General features: G+C 38.5%; 1 protein-coding gene across 9 annotated transcripts in view; it reads right to left on the minus strand.

The window, feature by feature from the left end:
* The window catches only part of FRY (FRY microtubule binding protein), a 570,040-nt gene that overhangs the window by 94,705 nt on the left and 454,904 nt on the right, over positions 1-20,431 (minus strand). For all 9 annotated transcript variants that reach the window (XM_043997434.1, XM_043997432.1, XM_043997428.1 and 6 more), the window contains 7 exons: positions 18,875-19,029; positions 11,761-11,860; positions 11,043-11,214; positions 10,541-10,797; positions 9,733-9,879; positions 7,537-7,705; positions 5,687-5,777 (listed from right to left, as the gene is read on the minus strand). In XM_043997434.1, coding sequence (XP_043853369.1) covers positions 5,687-5,777; positions 7,537-7,705; positions 9,733-9,879; positions 10,541-10,797; positions 11,043-11,214; positions 11,761-11,860; positions 18,875-19,029 — 1,091 coding nt within the window. The remainder of the gene's footprint in view (positions 1-5,686; positions 5,778-7,536; positions 7,706-9,732; positions 9,880-10,540; positions 10,798-11,042; positions 11,215-11,760; positions 11,861-18,874; positions 19,030-20,431) is intronic.

Here is a 20,431-nt window from a genome sequence, read left to right on the forward strand (position 1 = left end):
TTTATTCATTCTTCTTCAGATATTAAGTAGCAGCTTCTCCTCTGACATCAACCAGGATTTTTTTCCAGCAGCTTTGTGCTTTATACATTCTTTCCTGTTATCTTGTTTTGTTTTGTTTTGTTTATTTGAGTTACTACTTTCTGAACCTGGAAAACAAAACATCTGGGACATCTGTTTAATTTCAAACTGTAGTATTCCAAATCAGGCCATGGAATACTTCAAATGAGACCATTACTTATGAAATTAGAACAGGGGCAAACTTTCTATTACCTTGTGAAGAAGTTCTTTAATTATATTTATGCTGATAAATACCCAAACTGTAAACAACATGTGCCGAGCCCAGACATCATTTGGTAGAGCACAAAAACAGTTCAGTGAAAGAGCTCCACATCTGGCAATTTCCATGGGCTCACAGCTTCTGCTGACTTTGTAAATATCAGGAAGGAACTGTGACATAAGCTGCTTTCCCCCCAATAACTCTATCAAATCCTATTTGGAGAGCTAGGGAAGAGATGTGCTGTGGTATAAGTGACAATCCACTTCGCTTCTGTTTTTAGACTCAACAGTAGGTTGGAGCAGGTGTCAGATTTTGTTTACTTAACAAAAAAGATTTTACCTTGGTGACAGTCTACTCTAGAGAAGGAAAAGTGGAGACTAATGAACAGTGCCTGGCAAATAATAGGTACTTAATAAATGCTGATTGAATTTAGTTGAATTAAATGGATGCAGAACTCTTCTGGAGAGCTTGGGAAGTTCAGATTTCCTGTGTCTCAGTCAAACACAGTAAAGGAAAACAGAAATCAAGAGTCCAAGTGGCAACACTGTTTTTACTCTTTTTCTAGGATGAAGAAATCAGTTTCAGTCTGGGTTGAGGAGGAATTTTAAGAAAGAAGTAGACCAAATGGCAACTTTATATTTATATACACAAACATACATATCCATATTCATATATGTGTGTGTCTAAATATAAGCATATAGTGTTAGGAACTACATCATTAAATAGTTACATTTAGAGAGAATGGTAGGCATAAAATATTTTCTCAAGTGGCTTATTCTTGATATTTAGTAGTTTTTCAGTTGTGTTCAATCCTTTGTGACCCCATTTGGGATTTTCTTAGTAAAGATACTGCAGTGGTTTGCCACTTCTCCAGATCCTTTTATAGATGAGGAAACTGGGGCAAACAGGGTTAAATGATTTGCCCAGGTCACACAGCTAGCAAGTGTCTGAGGCTGGATTTGAACTCAGGAAGAGGAGTCTTCCTGATTCCAGGCCCAGTACTCTATCCATTGCACCATCTAGGCACCCTATTCTTGAGGGCTTGGATCAATTTCACATTGGGTACACCAGTATTTCAGGGAAGAGAGTTTTTACAAGGTTCTACCAGTCACCAAGACCCTGGGGCATCTAGAAGCCTTTGACTGAAAAATTAGAGTAGATTATAAGTTTCTTGAGGGCAGGAGCCATCTTTTGCCTCTTTTTGTATTCCTTGTGTCTGGCACACAGAAGGCACTTAATGTTTATTGGTTAACTGACTAAGAAAAGTAGTGGGCTTGTACCTCTAGTGGTTATCACAATTATTGTTCTAATTTCATGCCTAAAATTTATTGAAAAGGCAGAATTCTTGCAGAAAACCCTTTTACAAGAGAACAAACTTCTGGTGTATTTAAAAAAAAACATCAAAAATTGAATTTCAATTACATTATAGCCATTCAGTCTCCACTGGGATTAGACTAAGTAGCCAGAGGAGTAGAAGGTAAAGGAAGAAGTAGGAGTGAAAGAAGAGGCAATACACGATGATTATTTGAAAAGCATCGCTTCACACTCAGGCCATTGTTCTGTTGATTTCACTGATCCTCCAAATTCAGTTCTCCTGGCACTGATTCAGAGTTCTGTTCCTAAGGAATCCTGAGTCCTTTGGCCTCTACATGGTTCCATTTCGTCTAAAGGAAAAAGATGATTCTGGTGTATGGGTAGAATGGGAGGAAATTTCCCACGCACAAACGGTACAAATGAAAGTAAAGAAAGGTCAGCAGTAGAAAGAATGGATAAGAAGATTCGTCCAGGGCATGTAACTCAGCTACAAAATGCATGTAAGAATAATTAGAAGGTTCAGGACTAAAACCAAAACTAAAACCAGGTAATGATGCAAAGAACCCCAGCTCTTCTCGTAGGCTGGGTAGAATGGCCTTGTTTGGAGACAATGCTCTATTCCACACTGTCTTATTATGATAAAGGAATTTAATTTTATAATACTTGGCATAAGCATACATTTGTACAAAGTCTTCCCCTGACACCTCATTGTGAAATGGAGGCAACCCTGGGTTCTGGAAAGTTATGCCAGTGGGATTCAAATTCTGGCAGGTCCTACCAAACTGGACACACATGGTGCCAGTGATTGGTCTGCATACCTTTTGTCTTGGGATCCATGTAGGCGACGTTTGGAGAGGCTTCATACTAGGGTGGCTGCAGGGTGATATTTTTTCAATCATGGCAGCTCTCAAAGACCATCTAACAAGTTATACAGGGGTTATTCCCACATCAATGGTATCATGGATCCTTGAACTATGTACACAGTCACATGTACATATAAATAGTATGTGCATGTACACAAATATTTATATATGTGTATATGTCTACTTAGATGAATTAATACGTCATTTTTCTCAATGGGGAAAATGGTAGCTAAACTAGAAAGACTACTGGTAAAGAGTCTTTTGCTTCTGATGATAACTGACTTGTCCCTTCTGGTACTATATGAATATTAGATATTATTATCATTATTATCATCACTATTATTCCATGAGCATGAGTATTCAGAACCTCTGGCCCTAAAGAGGCTCTCTTGGTGATGGTTTGTCAATATTCTCAAAGATATTTCCTACTCTTCCAATTTCCAACTGAATCATGATAGAAAAATCAGATTTTTAAATAAGAAATGATGAATATGTCACACTAGCTCATTCTATTTCAAAGGAAAACATTCTCACTTCACTACTGACTTTACTTCCAAGTCTCAGGACTTCTCCATCTCCTCACCAGCAGCTTTCTCACCCTGGAGACACCTTGGTCCTGGGACATTCTAGTCTGACTGGTGAATTCCTGGCTTGGACTGCCATTTTATGAGGTGCACTCACTTCACTCCTGGCTTCTTTTCCTGCTATATGGGTTTTAACTTCTCACCAGCAGCTTTTCCTCACTCGGGTACCCTCCCTTTGGGCTTTCTAGGTCCCCTTTCTGTGTCCTCCTCCCTTGTTGGCATTTGAGCTTACTGAAGTTAAGGACTGTCTTCTCTGTTTGCATTTGGATCCCTAGGACTTAGCACAATGCCAGACACATTTAATAAATGCTCTAGCTGTCTATCAGCATAAAGCATTTTTATCATTTTGTCCCATATCATGCCCAAGTTCTTCCATTGAAGTCTCAGGCTACCTCAATAGGCTGTAGAGATTACTCTGGTTTTGTGAAGGCAATGCCAGCAGAAGACATGCTCTGGCCACTGGAATGGCTTTGAGTCTGTTATCTGACAATAAGCTTGAGTTCAGAGAGGCTAATTTTCAGGTGAGCTATGAATGATAAAGATTTTTTTAAATCTACAGTAACTCTTTTTTTTTTTAAAGTGAGGCAATTGGGGTTAAGTGACTTGCCCAGGGTCACACAGCTAGTAAGTGTTAAGTGTCTGAGGCCGGATTTGAACTCAGGTACTCCTGACTCCAGGGCCGGTGCTCTATCCACTGTGCCACCTAGCTGCCCCTAACAGTAACTCTTGAAGATCATGTACTAAATCACAGAGGAGGTGGTCTTCTGTGTCACTGGAGAAATTACCCACACAGAAGAAATGACTGATCCCTGTAGTAGTGAGCTATTGGACTTCCAATCAAAGTTCATCCTGAATGCTACAAGTTCAGATCAGTCAAGACATATGGAGAGTACTTGTTTTGGAGATGTTCTATTCATGTATCTAATGGAACCTTTTAAAACAATTAATTTTTTATTTAAAAAATAACACAAACCTCACAGCAATTATATTGCTGAAGGGTGTTCTTTAAAATAACAAGTTACATATATTTACTCTAAAGGAGAACTACAAAGGTATTATTAATTTGTACTCCCCAAAATCATGAATTGATGAACAAATATGTAGCACAACCGATCCATTACGTATTGAAAACCTTTACTAATTACAGTGGATTTATTACAGACCAATACTTAAGAAGGAGAACCTGTAATTCATGGCTCCTTGATCCAGATGGCCTGCATCTCTTGGGCCTTGAGTTGAAAGGAAACACCTGTGTGGATGAACATCCACCCTAGTATGCAATTTCTTGTTTAAATCTTGAGAAATCTGGTAAATTATTTAATTAGATGAAGATGACTCAGGACTCCAGATGAAACTGGCTCTTGTCAAATAATTTTCCACTTAGGGTCCTGACCTTACTCAAGTATGTGTTCATCTAGATATTCATTCATTCATTCATTCATTCATTCATTCATTCATTCATTCATTCATTCATTCATTCATTCATTCATTCATTCATTCAGTAAGCATCTATTGAGTACCTATCACATATGAGGCTCTGAGCTAGTTGCTGTGTTCTTTAGTGAATGCACTCAGGGATACTACTAGGACTTGACACAACTCTTCGGGGCAGAGGGGAAGGTACAAGCATTTATCAAGTACCTACTCTATGCCAGGTATTGTAATAAGCACTTTGTAAATATGATTTCATCTGATCCTCACACCAATCCTGGCAAGTGTGTACTACTGTGACCCCCATTTTACAGTTGAGGAAACTAAGACAAACAGAGATTAAGTGATTTGCCCAGGGTGACACAGTTGGTGTCAGAGGCCATATTTTAAATCTAGTCTTCTTGCCTCCAGATCCAGGGCTCTATTTACTGATGAGCTAGCTCAATTTTGATCAAATAGAGTAATATCATTTCACTAGAAAACATACTCGTTGGGATATTGTCTCTTTTGTCAATTGAGTAATCATCCAAATAACAGTTACTAAGCACTTACTATGTGGCAACCAGCCACTATATCAATCCACGGTAAAGGTTTTCCCAATTTCATGGAATTCAATCACAATGGCTAATTTGCCCCAGTTTAACTATGAGAAAGAATCCAGTAATCAGATATTTTGTATTGTTTAGTTTCAGGGTGAAATTCACTCTCCTCTATTTACCTAGTTACTCTTCATGAAATGGAACAACTAATAGTATCTGTTCAATAGACTATCCCAGAAGAGGAAGAGCCACTTACTTGGATCTTTTTTCCCCCCTGTGACTTTAAGATGGTAGAAGAAACTTATAGAGTCAGTGCTTTTAGAACTAAGTTAATTTTGTCCAATATAGTAGGCAAATGGAAAGAGAATGACCCTATAGCATGATTTTTCTTCTTTCTCCCATCAAGGAGCATATTTAACCTGGCACCATTGGGACCTTCTGACAAAGAAGGGCTGAGAACTTTTGGACAATAGTAAAGAAAGATATTAAATGAAAAGCAACTAAAATAGCAAGACAGCTCCTGTCCTTGATATGGCAAGAGGGCTGATTAGACAGCACAGGAAGAAGTGAATTGGGAAAGGAAATGGAGGTGAACCAATTTCAAGAGAAAAAGAAATCTCAGATAACAAAGGAAGCAAGCATGCGGCATGCCGAAGATTTAATCATATGTGCACCAACCTCTCATCGGTTTCTTTCACTGTCCTGCCTTCCTCCACATCTGGGAAACTATCCTGGCCAGCTACTACGGTGTTGCTGCTGGAAGTGGTTCCTGTATATAGGGTTGAAAGAAAGATACTCAGAATAAACCGACAAACAAAACAAGGATGCAGCCTGAGGACCTTGGCTTGGATCTCAAGTCATTTGAGGACAGCATTCTCCATCTAGGCTTTTCAAAGATTTCTAATGTTCTTGGCTAAATCTCAGAGACCGAGCAACCTCCAAAGACCATAACACCGACAGAGATGGTTCAGACATCTGTTATGGTCAAAACCAAACTTCCTTAGCCTTCTTATAAACCAAGGCTACAACATTCCTGAAACCCTGGCTTCCTGGCCACCCAAATGATGAGACATGCCATATTATTCTTCTGCCCTCCTTTCTATCCTATTGTGATAAAGTAGGCAGACTGTACACTGAAATGAAGGCCAATACAGAGAATCAACTACAGGCTAAAACTTTTGTTAAAGAAAAACACCTTCAATTTAACATGTTTAAAATGAAATGTGTCATCCCCTCTCACTCCCCAACTTCCTTAATGTCAGTACCAGAATTCTCTTCACCAACCTCTGAAGTCTTGAAAAGCCACATCCCTTCCTGGCTGCTCTTCTGATCAGTCATTAAATCTTGGCCATTCTTCCATCACACGTTTCTTTTGTTTATCACTTCTTTTCCATTCCTAGTATTCTTATTATTTATGCTTGGAGTACTTGGAAAATTTCCTAACTGGTCTCCTTGCCTCCAGTCTTTTCCTCTCTGGTCTGAATTTATCTTCCTACTTCATTGTTCAGATTATCTTACTCCCCTGCTAAAAAACTTTCACTGGATCCCTACTATATAGAGGACAAAAGTCCAATCCTGTCAGTACGACATTCAAAGACCAACATAATTGGACTCTAACCCATACCCTCCTGCATAAGTAACATGCTTGGCCAAACTGGTCTACTTTGCTGCCTTAGGCTTTTCTGCTTCTGTTTTTCTGATTGCAGCACTGCGGAATCCTCAATGTGCTATGCACATGTGAACTGTTATGGCCACTATGGCTCTTATATCATTCCTTCTCCCTGAAATGTTCTGTCCCCAATCTGTGCCTACCCTTCAAGACCTACATTCTCATGAAGATGGGTCATTTTCTGCCTCCTCTCTACTCGTAGAGCATCTCTATCACTCACTCACGGCACTTATCTTTTTTGAAGAGGCTGACTTACTAAAAGTGGTAATATGATTTGGGATTATTCTAGCCTGACATGGGAAAGGGTTCACCCAAGTTAAGGTCCAGGAAAGAGGGACTAGAAAGTTGAGGTCACTGACTTACTGGAGAAGCTGGAAACACGTTTTTGCCTTTTCTTTTTGTACCCCCTGCACTTAGCATGGTCCCTGACACATAGTAGACACTTAATAAATGTTTGTTGACTGACTGACTAGACTCAGCCTGAACTGAAAAGTAGCAGGAGCTATCAGACTGTGTACTTTTCCAAGAAGAACTTGTCTAAAACCAACTTGATAACTTGATAGATGTAAGGCTTCTATAGTCAACCTTTTCCAAGTTAGATTGTTCCTTAGCTGTCCCTTAGTCACGTCTGTCTGCAAGATACCTACACAAATACCTATGGAGTTATACAGGAATAATTTTTTTCCTCTCCATGAAGAAAGAAAAAAACAAACCCAAATCAAAGGTATACCTGGTGGTGTGCTGGTAATAACATGTGGTTCTTTGAAAATGCAGGGCACACTTTTAAATTTAATCTGGATTATTAATGTTTTTAAATGAATTCTAAGTTGTACACCAAATAAAAAGTTTAAACTCCTACCAGAAGCAGCAGCTGAGGGCTTGCTGCTGGCGGTGAAACGGTAGAAGGGTGGGTTATCACAATGTTGGACGATGGGATTCACTGGCTCTGTCTGCTGCAGCTCAAATAAAAGCTCTTCCATGGTTTGGATGGTGTTGTTGCGGCATAGGTATATTGCTACCTTCTTAATCTAAGTGGGAAGGAATGGATAATTTTCAGATTGCAATTTGTAAGAAGCCAAAGTTGGGGATGGCACAGATGGTGACCTATTCACTCATTCGAGGGCATCATCAGACAGGTTTGGAAGACACTTACTAAGGATCTGAAATCAACACAAAGCACCCTCTGACTGAGGATTAGTCTTGGGCTGGCTGATCTTTGTATTTATGCTGTCCTACATATTCAAATTTCCATCTGTGTCATTATTTATCTATCAATTATTTTATCTATCTTCCTGAAAATAGGGCTGGGGCAGCTAGGTGGCGCAGTGAATAAAACACTGGCCCTGGATTCAGGAGGACTTGAATTCAAATCTGGCCTCAGACACTTGGCACTTGCTAGCTGTGTGACCTCGGCAAGCCACTTAACCCTCATTGCCCCACCAAAAAAAAAAAAAAAAAAAGGAAGAAGAAAAAAAAAAGAAAATAGGGCTGAGTTGGCAACTCTAAAGATTTTGTTATTTCCAATGACTGAGTCTTAGAGAAACTCATATGTGTTGCCTTTGGGGCATATGAATTTTCTCCAAACTGAAAACTTGGCATATAAGGCCATATCCTAGGAAAGAATTTTATTTATATAAAACATGGAAAAAATATGCTAGTTATTTTTGTTTAAAAAGGAATCCAACCTTCTGCCTTTCCCTTCTCCCCAAGAAACAAGGGAGTTTTAGCCACTTTTTGTACTTGTACAATTTAAAAATAAGTTGGGATGAAAGCTTTTATAGACCAGTAGGCAATGATGCCAACCCAGCTATCCAGCCTGAAGTAAGTCAAGCTTGTACCTCCGCCTTCAAGGCACCATAACAGCAGGGAAGTTCAAACCTCCCGGGAAAAAAAGCATTTTTAGAAATCACAAAAAACATTAATCTTAATAAAAGTGTTTTAACATTGCAGCTGAGTTAATATCTTTAAAAATACAAACAAAAAATACCAGACAGACATGTGGAATCCAAGAAATATTGTGTTCTAATTTTTTCCTCTTCTACCTCTTAAATTTGGAGAGAAAATAGTTTTATTTACAAATCTCTCTATCTGCCTATTTGTCTATCAATCTATGTACCTATCTATCTGTCATCAATATGGCATTATAAATACTATATCAATAGCGGCAGAATCTCAAATTGAAACACTTTATAATACTGATCCTCCTACTTCCCAGGGTTGTAAGAATAAAATGAGGTAATAATCATAAAGATCTTTGCAAATATTAAAACTTGATAAATGTTAACTACCATCATCACCACCACCACCACCACCACCATAAACCCTATTATGATCAGCCCACTCTGATATCAGAGGCAACATATTTAAAGGCACTTGAGCTTTCTGAGGTGGACAATGTGGAGGTGCCTGCTAGAAGAAATTGAGAATGGAAATGACTGTTCATCTCGAGATACTGCTAGTATTCTGCTTAGGGTACTAGAATTTCTATAGGTAATTGATTGACTCTCAGCTACTCTCAGGGTATTGTTGCTGAGGTCTATTCTGGAAGGAAAGGAGGTTTGAGAAATTTAAGGGAACATTTTTTTATCTTCAAAATGCTATCCAATATTTCTTCCTTTACCTTTCCAGTTAATTTGCCCATGATTCCCAACCTTGTACTGTACAGCTCAGAGAGCAAATATTTCTGGGCTTCTAGTTTAGCAAGTACATAAGGTACCTTAAGTGGCTATAATACCTGAAATTCATTCATATAGATATACTTTTTTTTCCCCTGGAAAGTCTACTCTAAAGAGAACTGGTCTAGATTTAGATGATTTCTTCCTAGTATTAAGGTATCATATAATCAAGTACCTCCATATTCATACCAATCTTAGTAACTGAAATATCAGGAAGCCTATCTCCTGGGTCAGGGGGACTAGTATGAAATATCCTAGGTGGGACCCCCAGGAAATAAGTGTGATCTGCAAACTTTCACATTTCTAGAACAAATATTAAATCATGTGGCACATTGCAAATGGACCCATTTAAAATTAAAATAAATCTTCAAAACACTCACATAAGGCAAGAGGATGGTATCGCTGCTGACCCCACAAAGACTGATTAGAAACTGCAGGGTGATTCTCAGATTATTGCTCCACTTCTCATTGTTGGCTAGGGCATTCCAAGCATTTTCCATTTCTGGTCCTGGAACTTCATCTCCATACTACAGAAGACAGAAATAAAAAAGAGGAAATTGAGAAAAGGGGGACAATGTTCATGTAAAAATAATTTCTAAAAAAATCATTCTAAAGCCCGGCGTGGCACAAACCTGTAATCCCTGCTATTAGGGGAGATTGAGGTTTAAACTGACATATCCCTTGAGTTTGGGAGTTCTGAGTAAAGTGGTGTTAAAACCTATTAGGTGTCCACACTAAGTCTGGCAAGAACATGGGGAGGCCGAGGGAGTGGGGGGCCACCAGGCTGACTAAGGAGGGGGCAGTTCAGCCCAGATAAGAAAATGGAGTGGATTAAGGCTTTTGTTACTGATTGCTACTGGGAATGGGGCTGTGAGTGGCCACTACACTTCTGGCCCAGGAGAAATAGGGAGATTCAATTAAAAAAATAATACTCATATTCACTTAGAAGAAGTATCCTTGGGGATACTAAAAATGAGGCACATCTCCTAAACGTTTCATCTGTCAAAAGATGCCATTTCACAATCACAGAATCACAGCAGTAGAAAATGCCACTCGTTACACAATGTCATGGTGAATAGTGAGAATGCTAGGGACCCTTTTCCCTTGGTGGCTGTAGCATGAGGCATATTAAGTTAAGAAAAAGATTGCAGCTTGACTATTATAGGAAAGATATCCCTCTTGGTTTACCTTGGCAGTCATATACATGAGATTATTAAGGACCAGTGAGGTAGCCTCTGGAGAACCCCACCCATTTCCTTTTAGGCCAAATGAAACTGTAACTTCTCCTTCTCTGTCCTTGATTTCATCTTCAGGAGTGCTGGGGCTCGAGCCTGGGAGGAGGAGCCGGCTGTCAACCAGTTCAATGTTGTGAAGCCATGGAAGTAAATAGGTGAGCATGATCTGACGCCCATTGGGGTGCGTTGTCGGGAATCTCTGGCTCACCTCTAAAGATATGCACATGGAATGAAAGGCAACATGGGACTTCATCAAAATAATAGTAACAACAACAACAGTAAGCATTTATTAAGTATCTACTGTAAGCTGGGCACTGTGGCATAACTAAGCCAAAAGCAATTCTGAATTAAATTTTTTCATCAGTATAGCTTTCTAATGAAGTGACAAGAAGGAAAGTGACTTCTATAATTGAATAAATTATTGTACACAACATTATCAAATATTCCTTAGATACCTGAGAAAAGAGGAAGGGTGAGCTCAGGGTACATCCTGGCCAGTTCATATGAGAGTAGGCCTAGTGATACACTGTAGAGAGGTGGTAATGGGCCATGCGTTCCGTAAAGAATAGTGCCAGGTCTTTGTTCAGCTACTTTCTTTGAATATACAAAAAGTTTTGCTTCTAAAATCTATGAAGAAGTAGAAAAATGAGAAATGAGACAAAAAACTAAGAATATCCCATCAATCATTTGTTGATTGTTAACATTTAAATTTAATATTTATAAAAAAAGTAACAAATATACTGAAATGAGTGCTTAAGGATAAGGGATCAAATATTTTCCTGCATTAAACACAGGAACTATTTCCTGTATAATTTAATCACTGGCACTTTTTTGAGACTAATGAGCTGAATATATATGTATATATTATATATAAAGAGAGCAAGACAGAATACATATTTTCAACTCATTATGAATATATTTTCAGTTCATTAGCCTCAAAAACATAAATATAACGTACAATCTATAATTATACATATAATGATATAAATACTATACCACTTAAATGGAAAGAGAGACAGAGAGACACAGAGAGAGACAAGTAGGTAGAGTGTGACATAATGGATAGAGGGCAAACCTTGGAGTCAGAAAGTATGTTTTATAGGAAATTAGATCATATGTATCTCCAATCTGTATTTAAAAGCAGAATATTTCAAGAAAGCAAAGAATACATGCCTGCATGAGTTGCATGGAAATTTCATAAATCTCTCTGTTGGTGTCAGAGGCTTTGAATAGGACAAGGTTCAGTAAAGTCACTATGTCGAAGGGATAGTTCCTGAAAAATAAATAATACAATTTTATAAGCCAGCATAGCTGATAACTTTGAAAAATCATTAATTAGGTCTGCAGAAATACTATGTGGGTCATTGAAAATACATTAATCTTGTTCATATTTACCAATACCTTTTCTATCATGTAAACCACCCAAGCCTCATTCTGCTACTGCTTACATTGCCAGATGTGGAAGCAAAAACATCCCTCTCTGTTTCCAAATCTGGTACTGGTACAAAGTAAATATACTTGAATTCTTCCACAAACACATTTGCATGGAAAATAAAAAATTGGACAAAAACAGTATGTTGTTTCTTGGCAGCTCGCTGCTTAGTACAAATTATACATGGTGCACAGGGGCATATCTTTAATTACATGACTGTTATAGGAATACTTACATAGAATTTACAATTATTAAATGCATTATTTCTTATGTGATACTAGTTTAAAGATGGCTGCTATTTGATGTGTACATTTTCTAACACTTGCTGTTTCTAGAGTGGAAAATGGGTCACTCTTCACACTCAGGAGTGAGGCGGCCAGTTGGTGAATGGCACCTTTGTAAATGTAGAATGACTGACATTCACCTAGAGTCTAACCTCAGAGTGCTGCGGTTAGCCTGGAGGTATAAACATTCCATACCTGTTCTCTTTCCTGTTATTTCCTTTTTGATTTAGGACCAACTTCCATTAATAATTATAATGTTTAAGAAAGTCCATTTTTAAAAGAATTTTTTTTTGAAAGGTACAAACCCAGTATAAATACATTCCTATCAGAAAGTTTAAGAAAAGATGAGAGTAAGGGCTGGAAAAACACTGATATAAAAAATGATTGCTATGCAGGGCAATTTCTTTTAAAATCACCAGTGTGTGAAGTTGTCTCTATAAAGGCAATTTCCCATTTAATAAATTTAAGGAGCTTCTATAATTTTCAAGAGAACCTCTTGAGATACTCAAATATATTACCTTTTACTGCTAGCCTAATATAGGATTCTGTGAAATTGGGGGATTCTGAAATACCATTCTATTTGTGTTGACAGACAAATGCACTCAAGGTAGTGACTGCATCCCAAAGCAGCCCCGGTGCTGGAACTGGGCCCTTGTGTGGCTAAGGACCCAAGAAGTAAGGGTAAAGGCACATCTGACCACAAGGGGTTCTGTGGAAGAGGCCTACATTATGGGGAATGTAGATACCATTTGCTTGAGATAAAGGGAAACCAGCTTCTGATTGACAGGATGCTGGGCCAGTATTTAAACAGAGAGGATGCGAGGAATTTTACTTCATGGCTCTCAAACCCAAACTCCTAGAACCCTTAAAAATCAAGACCCCAGTCTTAAATAAAACTCCAACACAAATGACAAAATACAATATAAACATATTTAGTTATATGTGATGAAGGATTAAAGGAAAAACCTATGGATACTAAAGTAGTCAAATGCAGTTAGGAAAAGAAATCCCTAAACCCCAGAAAATAATAACTGATAACTCAATACCCAAATGAAACCTATATCTCAATAATCAGGAGGTTCTCTCCCTTGATGCAGGTCAGTTCATCCATGCCTGCCTATTCTGTAGGCCTCTTATACATGTCTTTCCTTAAGTCTATCACAGGGGTCCACTCTGGTGAGCTACTGAGAGGAAATATGTATACCATCTAGACTGTCCTATAAAAGTCATTGAATCTTTATATGTCTTAATTTCCTGATCTGTAAAATGAAAAAATAGGCTACTGGGGCAGCTAGGTGGCACAGTGCATAAAGCATCGGCTCTGGATTCAGGATGACCTGAGTTCAAATTCGGCCTCAGACACTTTACACTTACTAGCTGTGTGACCCTGGGCAAGTCACTTAGCCCTCATTGCCTGGCAAAACCCAAAAAACAAAAAACAAAAAAAATAGACTTACCATCACTAATTGATCTGAATTAGAAAACATGAAAATGAATGACTGATGAATAGAAGACCAGTGCCTATTTATAAACTCAATCTGCCTAGTTGATAGGCTGTGGAAATATGTACATAATTATAATAATGTCTTATCTCTCCATGACTTTTTTTTTAAAGCATCCTAATATATATTCACCACTATTCACACCATTTCACCCGTTCCTCAGGACATTTATTCTATCTCCTCTCAATATCATGAGGCTAAGAGAACTCTTGCCATGGTTTTGACTACAGGCATATAGTTTACACAAAATATTTTCCATGGAAACTCAACTCCAAAGTCAGAAAACAAAATCTGAACTTAATAAACTTATTTTAAGTCTATTGTCTCAAGTAATTATCTAGGCACCGGGCCCATGCTAATTCACATAGCCATGGAGAGTAATAAATAAACTTTTAGAAAGTGGTCTGTGAAATAATCTTCCCCTTCTCAGGGGAAGAGGTCTAAAATGAAAGACTATAACTTAATAGCAATGTCAAATAAATATGATTAAATCCCATTTCTCTTAGGAATGGCCCTAACCACTAATTCCAGACTATTCTTTAGTCAATATACTTTGGTGTGTGTGTGTGTGTGTGTGTGTGTGTGTGAAAGAGAGAGAGAGAAAGAAAGATAGATTCAGGAATACCAGGATGATGATTTTACTGTTATCCTTAGAAGATCCGTCTTAAAACAAGAGGCACAAGAGAGGTATGGAGTTAAAAATTTGATTATCACAGCTTATAAATATAAAGATTTATGAAAAAACATTTACTTCCATAAAAGACCTGAAGTCCTTTTCTGAAACCAAAGGGAGAAATACTAAACTCGACTTAGCCATTAAAAATGTACACAACTGCCTTATTTTTAAGTTAATAATGAATAATTTCCTATTGATAAAATAGATTTAGACATACCTATATCAAAAATATAAAATCTATATTTATAAAAAAAAGGAAATTGAAGAATGACTATTTTTTTGTTTTTGTTTTTTAGTAAGGCAATTGGGGTTAAGTGACTTGCCCAGGGTCACACAGCTAGTAAGTGTTAAGTGGCTGAGGCCGGATTTGAACTCAGGTACTCCTGACTCCAGGGCCGGTGCTCTATCCACTGCGCCACCTAGCTGCCCCTCCATTTGTTTTTATAAAAATAGTAATAAATCATTTTATTAAAGAATTCATGAAGAGTACAAGGTGCATGGTATGGAATGTTTAAAGAGCTGACCTCAGAGTCAGGAAGGCCTGGGTTCATATCTACCTTTGACACATCCTGTTTGTGTGACATAGTGCTAAATCTCTCAGGGCAAATCTCTAAGGCAGAGATTCTTAACCCTGAGATCCACAGATCCCAGTAGACTTGAGAGGGTGTCCATGAAATTGGATGGGAAAAAGCCAAAATTTTTACTTTCACTAACCTCTAATTGAAAGTCAACTTTTCCTCTAATTATCAATAAAGAAAAATCCAAACCCCCCCTCCCCCGCCCCCCGGGAAAAGGTCCATAGCTTCAGCACACTGACAAAGGTTTCCATGAGATACAAAAAGGTTAAGAACTCCAGACCCAAGGCTATAGGTTGCAGATCTGCACAGAGCTCTCTAAATCAATAAATTTGTAGGTCTGGGGGGTGGGGGCAGCTAGGTGGTACAGTGGATAAAGCACCAGCCCTGGATTCAGGAGGACCTGAGTTCAAATCCAACCTTAGACACTTGACACTTACTAGCTGTGTGATCCTGGGCAGGTCACTTAATCCTCATTGGCACACACACACAAATAAATAAATAAAATAAAATTGTAGGACTGGTCCCCTCTCCTCATCAAATAGAATTAATCACAACAGTTCTTCTCTAGCACTTAAAATATGCTTTAATCTCCACCCAAGTTTGCAGGAACACATAATTGTGGAAAATGAGGCCATGTTTCTACTGCTTTACAATATAAACTATTGAATGAACAGAAGGCATTTGTTACATGTCTAACATGTGCTAAACTCTATATTAAGTGTTTAGGATACAATTACCAGTGAAATCGTCTTTGCCCCCTGAAGGAGCTTCTATTATAACACAACACATAGAAGGCAGTGGTGGCTAGGGGAGGGAGTTAACATGTACCAATAACTCATTAATAGCTTATTCTCTAGGGTCTTAAAATTTGCAAATTACTCTATGTACCAAGTTCCTTCCAGCTCTAAAATTGGGCTCACGTTATCTCATTTGATGCTCACAACAATGCTGTGAGACAGTGTGGATATTATATCCATCTTATAAATGAGAGAACTAAAGCTCCGTGAAATTAAGTGATTAGCCCAAGATCTTACTGCTAGGAGGTAGCAGAGCCAGGACAGAGACTTGGGTTGTTGGACACTCCATCCTGGCCTCTTTCTCTTATGCAGGGCTGCCTTGCCACAGTGAAACATGAAATATGTCAATGGAGGAGAGATGTTTCAGTGTCCTAATCGAAAGCTTTTTTAGTCTGTGGCCTGTGTTAGGCACCCAGGCATGACAGCACAAGCAATCAATCGGTCAGCAAGCATTTATTAGGCACCTCCTATGTGCCAGGCACTGTGCTAGACGCTGGGGATATGAAGACAAAAATTAAATAGTGCTTCCCCTCAAGGGGCTTACATTCTATCAGGAGAAGAACATGTACATTAAAAAAGTATATACCACTTTTGTATGTAAATATATAAGTACTTATAAAGTATATACAATTTTTGGGGGAAAATGTACTAGCAGTTGGTGAGGGGAGGAATCAGGAAAGGCCCCATATAAAAAGAGAAAACATTGCTTTCCCTTACTTAATATCATAAGGCAGGCTAAGAGAAAAGAAAAAATGTAAATGTCTCTGTTGATGATCTCCAATTTATCCAATTTATTTATCCATCTTATTTGTTCATGTTTGTTTGCATGCTGTCACCTGTACTAGATTGTAAGCTCCTTGAGGGTAGGGACTGTCTTTTGCTTTTCTTTGTATCCCCAGAGCTTAGCATAGTATCTGCACATAGTGCTTAATAAATGCTTACTGACTGTAAAAATGCAAATTAATATTTTTAAGATTAGAAATCCAAATTGCCAAGAACACCAACTTCCCTCCCTTTCCCCCCTAAATGCTTTAAGCTCAGGGGATTTTACCAGTTGTGATTTCTGATGAGTTATTTTTGTTGAGATTACAATATATACTGCTAAAATCATGTACCCTTTATTTGCATTCCTTCAGGAAAAATACCTGGATCTCTTCAAAGGAATGCAGTGTGTTATTTTTTATAGGGTATCTGGCTAAAGAATTAAATTTGCCTAGGACAGTTCAAAGTTCACTGTGGGTGAATATTAACAACTTTTCTTTTTTTCCAGAGAAAAGTGAACCAAGTTAGAGAAGACAAGCCAGTTTTTTAGTTCCCAGGTAAAGGTGTTAACATAGCCAAAAAACATAAAAACATGGCTATCAAAGAAGTTGCAAGATAAGCAAAACACAGGTGAAGAAGATGGTCAAAATCCCCATTGAACTTCTCATGATGATTAATTTTCCATAATCATGTTTTTGTTTTTGCATTTTCTTAAGCAGCATAAAACATGACTTTAAAGGAAAACTGGGCTGTTTAAATCGAGTTTTTTTTGCCATTGTGTTTACAGAGAACAAAAAGTAGAATGAAAATTTCACGATCAGTATTTATGAAAAACCAGACCAAGAGATTCCAATTACTGAATATATATTCATATATGTATATTTATTTCATATATGTGTATGCATACATATATGTGAAATGATACATAGTTGGTTACTTACACTGACTCTAGCTTTCATTTTCTCTATACTATCAGAAGTAGATGTCTCATAAAAATAATGTTTTGATTAAATAACATTGGACCCAAACTGGTTGGAATTAAAGACTGATAGATTCTTAGTGCCTCAGTCCAATAATTAAAGATCGCTGTTTAAGATGCACTAGTCGGGGCAGCTAGGTGGAGGAGTGGATAGAGCGCCGGCCCAGGAGTCAGAAGGACCTGAGTTCAAATCCGACCTCAGACACTTGACACTAGTGCTGTGTGACCCTGGGCAAGTCACTTAACCCCAACTGCCTCACCAAAAACAAACAAAAAATATGTCAATGAAAAATAAAAATAACTATATCAGATTTCTATGATGTTCTATAAAAATTAATGTTCAACAATATTCTTTGAGTTTCCCCCATGTTCTTCTTTGGGTAAAAGGTAGACATTTTCTGGAATTATCCCTTGACCCTTTCTTCTCATAGGGGGTCTCTCAAAAACACATTAGCATGTTGAGAGGACTGAAGGCTCTTTCAGCATGGTGGGGCTGACCAAAGGTTCACAGATCTTGGGATGTAAGGGACCTCAGAAGCCTAACACCCAGAAGAGGAAACTGAAGTCTGGGCATTTTCTGTAAAGCTCAGGATTAGAACCTCTACAAAATTTTTTTTTTTAAGTGAGGCAATTGGGGTTAAGTGACTTGCCCAGGGTCACACAGCTAGTAAGTGTTAAGTGTCTGAGGCCGGATTTGAACTCAGGTACTCCTGACTCCAGGGCCGGTGCTCTATCCACTGAGCCACCTAGCTGCCCCTACAAATTTTTTTGAAGAAACTGTTGTCATGTAGACATTTGAATCTCTGGATCTCATCTTAACACCACTAGAAATTAGAGTTAAAAAAGGCTTCTTCAACTTAAAGTCACTCTCTTGGTTGAATGAAAGAGTTAATATGGCTTCCAGATCTTATGTAATGAGAGATCTTCCATACAGAATGCAACCAAATAGAACTCTTCACTGCTTCCTGAACTAACTAACCCAGTGCTTCCCCACCTCTATGACTTTTGTTCATGATATTCTCCACACATGGAGGGTACTTCATCCCTTTCCCCCTCTCCCAATCTCTACCTGTTGAAATCCATCAAAACCTAATTCAATCAATAAATCAATATTGATTAGTGATTAAGTGCCTACATTGTGATGGACATTATGCTATGCTCCAGGGATAGACAAACCACCACATTATCTTTGCCAAGAAAACCCCAAATGGGGTCACAAAAAGTCAGACACAATTGAAAATAACTGAACAACAACAATAACATGTACATCTACATACCTGCTTCCACAAACAGTTGCAATGGCTTTGAAACACCCAGAAGCAAGTTGATAGGAGCCCGTGTAGCACCGGTCAATAGCCCAATTGAAGAGATTTATTTGGTCAGGATTTAGTTCCAATAGCAAGACCACAACTTCACAGCCAAGCTGATGGACCTGAAGACACACAAAACAACATTTAGTGACACATCTAGTGTCATATAAAGCAGATAGTTTTATTGAATTATTCCTATTTACAGAAAGACTATTTGAGGCCCATATGCAGAATGTCTATAATGAAGCAAAGAGCATTCTGGACAAAGTGGAGGAAGTGATGGAACAACTTTAGCAACTCACAAGTGTTCTGGTTCAATTTTCAAGTAGTATCTTTGCACGTTGAGTGCAAAGTTCTTAATAACAATAAGAGAAGGTTAGAATCGAATTTAGCATGTTATACAGAGAAAAATATGGGACCCACCAGCTTACTTTATTTTTTAAACACTGAAAGGACATAGAAGTACTATGTTTAATTAGGAAACTCACAGGGACAGATCCTATGATCTCACTGGTATGGAAAACTTTCAAGTGAGGAAACTCCTATCAAAGTAGGCTTGCACTTTCTCTATAACTAACTGGTTTTTTTTTTTTTTTTTTTTGGTGGGGCAATGAGGGTTAAGTGACTTGCCCAGGGTCATACAGCTAGTAAGTGTCAAGTTTCTGAGGCTGTATTTGAACTCAGGTCCTCCTGACTCCAGGGTCAGTGCTTTATCCACTGCGCCACCCAGCTGCCCCCTATAACTAACTGTTTTAAGGAAACTCCTTCTACCAATGCAGGTTGGGATTTTCTCTACAATTTGTTGCTTTAAAGTGCTAGATCACTGAGAGGACAAGTGATTTGCTCGGCAGGTGTCAGAAGCTGGACTTGAGCTCATCTTGCTGGCTTTCAGGCCAGCTCTCTTGCCACTTAGACATGTATTATGATTTTAAAATGGATGAGCATGTGTGAACAACCCAGTCTCTTAAACTACATAAGGCCTAAATGCCTTTCACTTAAAGCTGAGTAGAGTTCTAGGTAGTTAGGACTGCTACTGGGTGGGGGTTTTCTGAGGTGCTCCCAGATTCATTCCTTCTCCACTTCAGTAGCACCTGCTTCCCCAGAGGGAAATGTGACCAAGTGTGGGCTGGCACAGGAAAGAAGTGAGGTGCAAGTATTGTGTTCTTACTGATAATAAAGGGACTGAAGTATTAACCATCAAGTCCTTGCCACCAGGGCATCTCTGGGAGGAGAGAGAGACACACACACAGAGACAGAGAGAGACAGAAAGAGACAGAGATACAGAGAGAGACAGAGACAGAAAGAGACAGAGACACAGAGACAGAGAGAGACAGAAAGGGACAGAGAGACAGCAACAGAGTCAGATAGAGACAGAGACAGAAAGAGACAAAGACACAGAAAGAGACAGAGATACAGAGAGAGACAGAGACAGAAAGAGACAGAGACACAGAGAGAGACAGAGAGACAGAGACAGAGAGAGAGAAAGACAGTGACAGAGAGAGACAGAGACACAGAGAGACAGCA

This window comes from Dromiciops gliroides, chromosome 3 (assembly GCF_019393635.1).
Source record: "Dromiciops gliroides isolate mDroGli1 chromosome 3, mDroGli1.pri, whole genome shotgun sequence".
Classification (NCBI taxonomy): domain Eukaryota; kingdom Metazoa; phylum Chordata; class Mammalia; order Microbiotheria; family Microbiotheriidae; genus Dromiciops; species Dromiciops gliroides.